Here is a 12,243-nt window from a genome sequence, read left to right on the forward strand (position 1 = left end):
TATATATATATATATATATATATATATATATATATATATATATATATATATATATATATATATATATATATATATATATATATATATATATATGGTTATCTAATTATTCTAAAACGCAACTCCCAAATGAGTCAAGGACAACAGCGGAAAAGTTTAAAGACATCAATATATTAATCAATATTGATAGCATCAATCACGAAATACTGTAGACATCAATGAAAAAAAAACAATTTGGATAACATTAATATGGGAACATCAATAAAAAATATTCCAAGTTGACCAAATTGATGACTGCATATTCTGGAAAACGTCAAAGAAAAGAAATTGAAAATGACATTAATGGCGAAACAATGTGGCTGTCATCAATGACGTCAATACGTAAACGATATGGAGAGGAACAAGCTGTTTTTGAAGAGATAAGATTAATAATAACAATAATAAGAAGATGCAATATGCACTTCTGCCTGCCTGCTAAGCATTCATCGAAGCGTATCATGATAACATCCTCTGAAGATCTCCGAGAAGTCTATGATGATAATGACGGTGATTAATGATGACTGTGATGATGGTGATATAATGATGAAGTGATGATAATGACAATACAATGACGATGTTATAATGATAAAGATGATTGTAATAATGACAATAACGATGATAATAAAGATGATTACTATGATGATTGTGGCAGTGATTGAGATGGATATGATTAACAACTATTACAACTTGATGACGATTGATGATGAGTGAATGATTTGATAAACTTAGCGATGGAAGATAATCCGAGAATATACAACGTATCAGGAAGTCTGAATAAATGAAAGAATAAAATTTACGTTTTACTCATATAAAGTTTTGAATATTTCATCTTACAGGTTAAAGTTCTGCTACACTACACTATCATTCCTATGTTTAGTGGTTTATGCAAACATCATACATGAATACGTGCTAAAAGACACATCATAAAAAGCATCCTACAATAAACAAGTTCATAAGTTTGTTTCTTAATCAAAGTATTTGTGAGGAAAAGATTTTAAGACACACAGAAACTTCGGTATGTGGATGTTAATGGTTATGGTTATTTTTTTTTTACCAAATCACACACACAACACACACGCATACACATACACATACAGAGTATTCAAATAAGCGTGAATCACAATGCTTTTGAATGAAAGATGGGCATCTCTGCATTCAAAGACCAGGCGCCTCTAACCACTACACTATCTGGCCGTCTAATATCGATGGTTGAGAAAATTAAACATTTTAAAACAAATGCTCATTCAGTTTTTTCCATTCATTTACGCGAATCAATACTGTGATGGACAATTTCGGTGGTCTCATTAATTACTGTTCAGCGAACAATACGTCATTCAATCAAATTAATTTAAAAAAAATCTAGCACTATGATATTTTTTGGTATTTTTTTTATTTGCATAAGAAGTTGATGTTTGCACAACATTCACTTACACACATTTTATACTTCTATTTATATGGATAATGCCAACCATGGATATATCCATGATGCCAACAAATAAAAATGGCTATTTGTTCTGTGGTCTATTTTGAAAGCCATGTATTAGCTGGTACATATAATTAGAATAAATATAACGGCCTTCGCTCATTTTTGACGGTCGAGCAGGGAGCTTACTTCCGGAGGAGAATTGGAGGGTGATTTTTTATCGCCCAAGACTAAAATTACGATCGTTTATTTACTAATTTCGGAATATTGCTTTTATTTAAAATGTTTTGAAAGGTGATACTAGATGCTGTTTTAGGATAGATATTGCTGTATGACGGTTTTTGCATTTTAAATTAAAAAAATTTTTTGTGAACCACTCTTCTAACACTTGACTCGTTAACGATTAACTGTAACCGGTAAGGGTAACGTAACAACATTAACGACGACTAATTAGTAATTAAATTACTAAACTCTAATAATTAAACTAAAACTAAACTACTTAAATTAAAATAAATAACAGATAACACTAACGAACATTAACAGATTAGACTACTAGAGACTACCAACCACTACACTAACATACTACAACTACTACACTAACAGCACTTGTTCCTAAAATCCTAAATCCTATTGCTTGATTGGTTGTAAAATTTTTACTTACAATGCTTAGGCCTGGGAATAAAGAATATATTTTTTAAAATAACTAGTATTCAATGATTTTTGCTAGTTATTCAATTATGTGGATAATTTCATATAATTAGAATAATTTGTCGTGCTTGGATTGTTGGCTTACGAAATTGCATGGATTTTAACGAGCAAGCTAAATGAGATATTTACTTGATTTAATATGCTTAAAACATTGTAGTAATTCTATTTAATTTTAATAATGATTAATAGAATTATGTATTATTAAATTTTTGTTAATTTGAATATAAAAATTGCTTTTGGTCCGGTGAAATCCGGTGGCTTACTGAAGCCGAAGGTTGGCTTAGTAGGATTGAACTATAGTCACCCTTTTTTTACACTATTCGATCATGTTAAAAATTGGTTTGCTCATGAAATAAACGACCTAAACAGATCAAAATTGTTATTTGAACAACTATCTTCATTATATTCAATGAATATTTTACATTCTGCTGGTGCTCATAGAAATTATGGTTGCTGAAATCATACGTTGGCTTACTGCAGTGGCTTACTGGGTCTCATACAACAGTGTCATGGCGGTTTTCTTTACATATAATGCTTTAAATAAGTCAATATATTCATTTCACAATTATTTTTGTAAATATAAATAAAGAAATTGCTTTTGTCTGGTAAAATACAGTGGCCAAGTAAAGCCGTATGTTGGCTTAATCGGATTTTTTTTCATATATAAAATACTATGAGATCGATCAATCAATCAACCAATCAATCAACCAACCAACCATTCAATCAACTAATCAACCAACCAATCAATGAACCATATTTAAAAAATATTTGCAAGGCTTGTTCAAACTCGAACAAACACTTAACTTTACAGATCTACAAACAATTTCGAGATTTTAGTAAAGAAAGAAAAACACAATAGTTGCTTTTATTAAATCAAGAAATATCCGAAAATTATATAACCAAATTAAAAAACTAGAAACCAGTCAACATTTAATAAATAATTAAATAAATAAATAGACATTATTAAAAAGATTGTTCAAATAGGTAAAATTTAAGGCGACAACGAGAATAAAATGTAGTTTGTTTTGTTGGTGTGGGGCTATGAAGCGAAAACAAACACATCACAAAAAACTAGTAAAAAGTCGCAAGAATAGTTGTCAGTCACCTACCTACAATTAAATAACTCTCAGGGCCCTAGCTTACTTATAATCATTAACTCAACTCACCTACCTACAAATATGTTTTTCTACGTTTTTGGAATTTTACATGTTTTAGGTATTTTATTTTACATATTTCAGCGTTTTTATTTTACTTGAAACTTTTTAACTAATGTTAAGCCCTAGCCTACCTACGATTGTTCAACTCATCTCAATCCCTAACTTACCTACGAATTAAATTAAGTCTGGTAAAGAAAATAGAAAGTTGAAGAAAAACATAACAACGACACCGAATGAATGGATGTTGTGTATGTGTGTGTTTTATTGATGTGTGTGTGTGTAAATGTGCGGGCGTGTACTCTCCAAAAACTTCTTCACTCACTACGGACGAACCTCCATTGCACCGACCATCATCTGACACGCATCGATGGAATGAATTTGACCGGATACTGAAAAACACTAAATTAAAAAAAAATAATTCTTTAAAGTAAAAAACAAGCCATTGGAAAAAAAGACAACTTATCTTATCTACCTACTTCTCTGACTACTTCTCCATCACTTGCGAAGTTCAGAGCGGATCTCAAGACCCATCTGTTTTCAAAATTCATTGAGGAGCGCTGTTGAACATCGCGGAAATAGCGCTTTATAAGCTAATTGATTGATTGATTGATTGAGATGACAAATTCGAGTACTTTCAATGGTACGATGGGACAAGAACAATGAGACAAGAACAAATTTCTTTTAATATTATTTTCAAATTGTCATCGGAACGATCATCATGAGACCACCATCTGAAACATGCTGACGCCCACCACAGCCCACCTCTCATCATTCTGTAAAAAGATATTTTTATTAGCTTAGTAGTAAATCAAGGAACAAAGGAACGAACGAATAAATGATGAATTGAATGATTTAACGAATTAATAGAATGAATCAATTAGTGGAGGAATAATTTGAAAGATAGTGATAAAATGAATGAGAAAATTTAAAAAAAAACTAAGCCATACTTCAAAAATCGTCGTTGTTGTTTCCTTCAAATTGTCATCGGAACGATCATCATGAGATCCATCATGTGAAACGTGCTGACGCCCACCACAGCCCACCTCTCATCATTCTGTAAAAAGTTATTTTTATTAGCTTAGTAGTAAATCAAAGAACAAAGGAACAAACGAATAAATGATGAACTGAATGATTAAATAATTAGTTAAAAGAATGAATGAATGAATGAATGAATGAATGAATGAATGAATGAATAGAACGAATTAACGTCAATTAATGGAAGAATAATTTGAAAGATTGAGGAAAAAAATGAATGAATGAGAAAAATAAAAAAAACGAAACTAAACCTTACTTCAAAAATCGTCGTTACTTCAATCCATTGCACCGACCGCACCGACCACCACATTCAGATCGGCACACAAGATTTCATCCGAACTTCTGAGCGTCAGTCGAACAGCCAACGCGCTGATTCTTCCTACACCACACCATCATACGTAAATCATCATGAGACCACCATCTGAAACGTGCTGACTCCCACCACTGCCCACCTCTCATCATTCTGTAGACAATTTTTTTATTAGCGTAGTAGTAAATGAATGTTAGAATCTTAGAAGCAAAAAATTATAAAATGGAAATAATGGCAAATAAATAATAACTGAAAATAATAAAGAGATTAAAATGTAAAAAAAAAAACTTACCGTCGTCCATTCGACAAAGGCAGAATGTTGAATGCTTTCCGGTTCCTACGTTGTCCTCCAAAACTGGTGCCAGTCCTCCTCGAGATTGTTGTTGAAACACAGCCCGTGGAATGGAGAAAGAGAAAATTCTCATCAGAAAGCTTAGCGGTGCCTGCATCTCAAATTGCTTAATAAAAATAATCCCATCTACCTATTCAATTACTTAACTAATCTATATTAAATTGTTAATGGTACGATAGTCGAGAGTCCCCCTTCATTCTCCCTCCTTTGCACAGAGGTTCACCGACAGCCAGGGCACCGGAAAGTAAACCATTGCCGTGCGGATAGTAGACTATTGCTGTGCGGATAGTAAACCATTTGCCGTCCGGAAGCCGTGCGGGTAGTAGACTATGGCCATGCCGCATAGTAAATCATTACCGTGCAGATAGTAAACCATTGCCGTCCGGATAGTAAACCATTGCCGGTTCACCACTGGCCACCAAGGCTTACCTCTGACAACGGACTTTGAAATTCAGAGTCTATCGGCTATCGTACCCTCAGCTTACCTATTCATTACAATTAAGCCCTAGCTTACCTAAAATTACAAAACTCAAGAGCCCAATTCATTGGCCTTTCGGTACCCACCCCACCACCTACGTAATGCCTTGGGCTGCAACTTAGTAATAATAATATAAAACTTAAATCCTAAATCTATTAATGAGTATGTGTTACAGCGTAGCCTTAACTTACCTATTCATTACATTATGGCCTTAACTTACCTAAAATTAAAAAAACTTAAGAGCCCAATTCATTGGCCTTTCGGCACCCACCCCACCACCTACGTAATGCCTTGGGTTCCGACATAATAATAATAATATAAAACTTATAATTAACCTACCTATCGATACACATACAGCGTTTTAATTTACATTACAAGATTGTTCCTAGAATTACATTATTGCCCTTAACTACCTATGAAATTAAATTACTCTCAACCTTAGTAATAATAAATTAGAATGTGTATTGAAAATAAAATTACGCTCAAATATACATACCACCACATTCAATCAATAAAAATCCCACTAAAACCAGAAACCACCGCGTACCTGTTATATGTATGATGTGAACAAATAAAAAAAACAAAGCAAAAAACACACCACCAAGTAGAGTAAAAGAATAGAAGTCCCTAACCTACCTATGTAACTAAATTACCTTAGGCCCTAGCCTACCTATATAATAAATTAATTTTTACCTCACCTACCTATGTTTCATTAACTTAACTTAAGACTCATGAAGAAAGAGAAAAAGGAGTAAAACAGAACATAAAATACTACCACACAAACAAACATGATGTATGTATGTATGAGCAACCGCTAAAACCCACCTAAAATATAAAAAAATACAACATACAATCACACAAACCACAGGCATGCAAACTCTATATAACTCTATATAATAAAATAAATAAAAATAAAAAGATAAAATAAATGAGATCAGGCAGACTGCTTCATGCGAGGCAGAATGCCTGACCTGATTTTCACGTTTTCTCAGCTCCTATTTATACTCGTTTCAACCATACACTTTCACCATTTCAATCATTCACATCAGTAAAAAACTTATTTAATGTATGTACTACAGTATTATACAGTCTTAACCACAATGCCAACAGTACTAAATTGACGTCATCGAACGAACGTCTTCGAAATTTTCTGATTGGCTGGTTGAATCTGCTATATTGCTTTTTATATAAAACATATAATCTAATAATTATTTGTATACATGGATTCTAGTTACTTTATACATATACATATATAAATTCATTATAATTGCAACAGTAATCAATGCTACATATGTACGCCGCAGTTCAAAATTTTCGGAGAGAATTAAAAATAGTTTGAGATCACACCTTGCTTAACATCCGATTCCAAGCCTAGCCGAGCTAAGCTGAGCCATTATGCATAGATTTATAAGCGCTTTTATAATAAAATTATGCTCGCTTTATATATATAGTATATAAATTCCTTATAAACGCAACAGTCGTAATCAGTGCTACATATGTGCGCAAATTTTTCTGTGAGAATTCCAAATAGTTTAAGACCACACCTTGCTTAACATCCAATTCCAAGCCGAGTCGAGCCAAGCTGAGCCAATATGCATAGAGTTATAAGCGCTTTTATATTAAAATTTTGCTCGCTTTATATAGACTATATAATATATAAATTCATAATAAACGCAACAGTAATCAGTGCTACATATGTGCGCACGCAGTTCAAACTTTTCTGCAAGAATTCCAAATAGTTTGAGACCACACCTTGCTTAACATCCAATTCCAAGCTAGCCGAGCCAAGCTGAGCTAATATGCATAGATTTATAAGCGCTTTTATATTAAAATTTTGCTCGCTTTGTATATATAGTATATAAATTCATTATAAACGCAACAGTAATCAGTGCTACATATGTGCGCACGCAGTTCAAATTTATAATTTATTATAAATGTTATTTGATGTTTTTTAATTAGTCAGGTCACAATCATCATCATCATCGATATCGCAATGAAATCAAATTGAGAATGTTTTATATTAAAAAAAAGTATTTTTATTTATTTTATGATACTATTTTGTTCAATAAGATACTGTTTGATACATATAACTAGAATAAATATAACGGCCTTCGTTCACTTTCAACGGTTGAACAAGGAGCTTACTTCTGGAGGGGAGATGGAGGGTGAGGTTCGAGTCAAAAGTTACGATAGTGTATTTACTAATTACGGAATATTTCTTTTATTTAAAATGTTAAAATTTTATTTTTTTAAATTGTTATTCAATATGGTAATTAATTACTTTTATTTGGTATAAATTTAAACAAATAAAATCGACATTACCGAAAATAATTAAAAGTTGCAAAAATTGAGATTCTTTGCATATCCCTGCTTCAACCAATAAGAAAGTGTTGTTTAATGGTAAATAGCTGGTATTTCCAGTTTTCTTTGTGCTTTTTTGGTTTTTCTTTGAGTTATCGGCGCAAATCTATTTGTGATCACCTCATTTTGTCAGTTTTTACTTATTCTTCTGTTTATAATTTAGAATAAAATAAACATTTTTAATACGAACGAAATTTTCTATATTTTCAGATTATAAAATTAATAATCTCCGCAATTATAATATATTATAATTATATATATATAGCGAGCCATATAACGTATAACCACCATCAGCCAAATCATCACACCACAATATTTCTATAAGTATAATATAATATAATATTATATTATAAATAAATTCTCATATATTGGATCATCATATTGTGCCTAAGTGCGAAATAGAATTTAGATATTAATATTCTGCTTGCAATCATAGACATAATCTGTCATAATCCATAATGAAAAGTTGAAAACAAATTTGAAAATCTAGGTTTATACTAGTTTTATAATTTATACCGACCGATCCTAGTTATATAGTTATAAGCTTATAAATATTAATAATATGGGGACCAAGAAAAGTGACATTGTTTAAAATTTCATTGTGAAACTGGATGCAATACATTATACTATAATAATATAATATATATATATATTATATTACATGGATAAGTGTTTTTATTTTATTATCAACGTTAGTAACCATGGTGATGGTTATGTTATAGTGATGATGATGATGGTGGCTATGATGATGATGCCAGTAATCATAATAAGGATTATATTGTCGCTTAGAGCTTGTTAGGCAGAAATTTTTTCAAATGATTTTTTTAACTATCACCTTGTTTTTGTACCTTGCTGTTCAATCCTATCTTTTTGGTCATGTGTAATGCCTAAACTGATTAAGTGGTGCTTAAATTATTAATTATATTTATTATTAATTCACCAGACATCAGCTGAACTGAGTTAATTGTTAGTTTGTTTAGAAAAATCAATTTTGTCAGCTAGTCATTAAAACTGAAAGACTTTACAAATGTACAGAAGATGTGTAATTTCTTCTTTTAAACAGAACTTGTATGAATATATACTGTGGTTGTTTGTGATAATAACAGTGTTTAACTGTATATTTATGACTTTAATGTTTAACTTCGATAGGACAGATATGACAGATAAGACACATATTCCAAAAATGCCAAGCACCATCAAATTACATTAATGTCTGCAATTTAATTTCATTAACAGCATAATTTACTTATTTATTACAGGTGTTAGCTCCAGATCATGATATTTTTATCAAAGTGTCGAAAGATTGAAAAAGATTTATGATATGAGTTCTTTGCAGTCAAATTTCAACAGCTTGCAGCCTATCAACTCAAGTATTCAATTTGTTTCTCCGAATCCATCATACACGTGTGAAAGTTGTAAGGGATACTTGGTCGATCCATACCAACTAATCTGCGGTCATCGGATTTGCTCCAATTGTAAAGTTAATTTTCAGAGTAAAGTTTTTGATTGTCCATCTGGTGATGAGACATGTGAGAAAATTTCTTATGATAAGGTTGCTTCTGTTGGGGTTGTTCACAACAAACTTTTGAAAAATATGTTGACTTCATTGTTTATAACATTCAGTTCTTTTATGTTTAATAATACTTATAGGAAATTTATTAATGAAGTAAACTGCACTAGAATAAATAGGGTCACAAATGTAGATAAGCTGGACTTGTGGAACTTTGGTGTCATGTTAAGGAAGTGTAAGATGGCTGGGTTTTTTGTGGGGTACATTCATAAACTGTAAGTGTGTTACTAGACATTAGATTGCACACATTGTCCGTCTTATTTTTAACACATTCAAAGGTGGAAACAAGGGAAAAATAATCTAGAAGATGGCGTGAATTCAACATAATGATGCATTAGTTTGGCTTTGCTATTGTAAATATGGTCCATTATATGATGGTGTGTGAAGAATTTGATAGTATATGGGAGAGGTTCATCTGTTTAGTAGCACAGTTCCATCAATGTCCAAAGTGACTAAATACACGGACAAACACGAATGTTTATTCTATTTTTGTATTATACCTTTATTATATTACCACATATTGTATTATGACTTATTATATTATCATATATTATCACATTTATTTGTTATTCTTATCACCTGATAAGTTCTGGTTAAAATAAATTAATGTAAATTGTATTTCAAGTTGTGTATTGTATCAACAGATATATCCTGACAACTCACTAAGGCGAGAACTCAAAGATTACGAAGTTTACTGTACTAATAAGTCACTAGGCTGTCCTGCCACTTGCAAGTTGCATCATCTAAAGGTCTGTTTAAATGATAACATTTCAATTTCTTGATTACATTCACGATAACGCTTTAACCGTTTATCTAAGGTTAGAGTTGGGACAGGATTGATAACTGTGTATATGTATTTATATCCGTGTGTGTGTGTGTGCGTGCGTGCGTGCGCATTCAAAATTTATAATTTGCAATTATAGTTTTCATCATATTTTGATGCAAATAGAAAATTGGGAGAGTCTGAAAATATGATTCAATATTTTGTAGGTTGAATTTAATAACATTAAACTCTTGATAGCTGTTTCAGATGTTTTGACAGTTATCCTTTATTAGAATAAAAATAAATTGCTTCTAATTTTGTCATTAAATTTAAAATGATAATTGCCATTTTAACAGTAGTTTATGATATTATTAATCGTTTTTGACTGCCTGCAATTTTATTTTCTAATAATTTGCAAACTATTTTAAAAATTTCATTTTCAAAATTTGAAAACCAATTGAATGATTTTTTCAAAATTAAATTAAAGAAACATTTAGATGAGGAATGTTTATATGTAAAAGTCAACTGTCCTCATGACTGCTACCTTACTGACGTTTTCAGATATGAGGTTTTTTCTCTTTTCTTTCAATCAGTAACTCGGTTATTCGTCGCAATCTTTCTTACGTTGATCACTATGTTTGCAATTCACCAGTTGAACGATCATTTAGAAAAATGTCCAATGAAACCCGTCAGGTGTCAGTTCCAAGAGATCGGCTGTGATTACATGGTCGGTCAATTCACACTTTTTCGTTCTTATTGTAATTTTCATTATTGTTTGTTTTTATTATTTCCTATTAAGATAAGGATATTCAACGTCATGATTAAATATTAAATAATAATAATGCGTCAACTCATAAATCGCCAGTTGCGAAAGCACTTCATAGACGCTTAGAAAAGTGATAACATGTCCATTGAAAAAAAGTTACAAATGATAGAATCGTGTGATTTCTACACTGCCGTGTGCAGAAATTAGACAACAATAAAAACAGTCAAAGTTAGATTGGGAGCGTTTGAAGTGGAGTACTACAGATAGTTGCTGTGAATCAGCTGAAGCATGGAGACCATAAGAAACCAGCTTGGAAAACAAAAAAGTATAGAAGAGAAAATCAAAATTTGAAAACAAGGACTCTGAACATTTTAAAAATGTCAGATAACAAGCTTTTTTAACTGTAATTATGAGAAAGAGGAAAGTTGGAAGACCTGCTGAGAACAAGGGCGGATCCAGGAAGTTTGACGGGGGGGGCGAAAATTTTTAAATAAATATTTTGTAATGTTGAATATATCCATTTTTGATTATAAATTTTAGAATGTAAATTAATTGAATAATATAATGTTTTATGTTTACTTTGATTTATTTATAATTTTTATTACAAATGATCAAAGGAAAATTATGAACGCACCCACGCGGCAAAATACACTTGAAAATTTTTTGAACGCTTCTTCCGTCTGATTTTCATTTTAAAAATTCAAATTTGAGTTGCGCTAGTAATAGTACTGTATAAGTATCATAATTCATAATCATATTTTCAGTTTTTTTTAGAAGATTAATTTAAATATATATGGATCGTTTTGTGAAGCGAACTAAAAGGGCACATCCACCAGGTTAGATCACCATACGATATGAATTTGTTCGCCAGTAGCATAGAAATTGTTAAATAAGTGTTCAGAGTTAAGTTAAATTTAGTTTATTTTTTTAGAACTACATGAAGGCGATAGTTCCGATAATCATAATGAAAAAGTGATTGTTAAAAATGATGAATCATTTGAGCAAGTAGCTTTGCACGATAATGACGAAGATAACAAGATAAAGAATAATGAAAAAGTCTATCAACAAATGGATTTTGTACATAATAATGATATTGGACTGTATGTGGGCAGCAGTAATAAAACAATTAATGATGATATAAAATTTGAACTTCTACAAAATCCATGGAAACCAGAATTTGGCTACAAATTTCCGTATTCAAATCATATTAAAAATGGTAAAAATGAAAAACGGTACATTTTGAAAAGTCACTGGAAACATTTAATGCATGGGGGGATCCTCAGA

The 12,243-nt window shown here is 31.2% G+C and overlaps 2 protein-coding genes across 2 annotated transcripts; one reads left to right on the plus strand and one right to left on the minus strand.

The window, feature by feature from the left end:
- Nucleotides 1-4,297: 4,297 nt before the first annotated feature.
- On the minus strand, nt 4,298-5,118 carry HELRODRAFT_162161 (hypothetical protein; the record flags this gene model as incomplete). The annotated part of the gene is made up of 3 exons (XM_009024446.1): nt 4,298-4,378; nt 4,653-4,738; nt 4,962-5,118. The coding sequence occupies 3 exons, from the start codon at nt 5,116-5,118 to the stop codon at nt 4,298-4,300; spliced, it is 324 nt and encodes a 107-aa protein (XP_009022694.1).
- Nucleotides 5,119-9,181: 4,063 nt separating this feature from the next.
- HELRODRAFT_162162 (hypothetical protein) lies at nt 9,182-11,935 on the plus strand (the record flags this gene model as incomplete). The annotated part of the gene is made up of 5 exons (XM_009024447.1): nt 9,182-9,645; nt 10,098-10,179; nt 10,681-10,761; nt 10,846-10,920; nt 11,891-11,935. The coding sequence occupies 5 exons, from the start codon at nt 9,182-9,184 to the stop codon at nt 11,933-11,935; spliced, it is 747 nt and encodes a 248-aa protein (XP_009022695.1).
- Between the last annotated feature and the right edge of the window lie 308 nt (nt 11,936-12,243).

The sequence above is a fragment of the Helobdella robusta genome, assembly GCF_000326865.2.
Source record: "Helobdella robusta unplaced genomic scaffold HELROscaffold_4, whole genome shotgun sequence".
NCBI lineage: Eukaryota > Metazoa > Annelida > Clitellata > Rhynchobdellida > Glossiphoniidae > Helobdella > Helobdella robusta.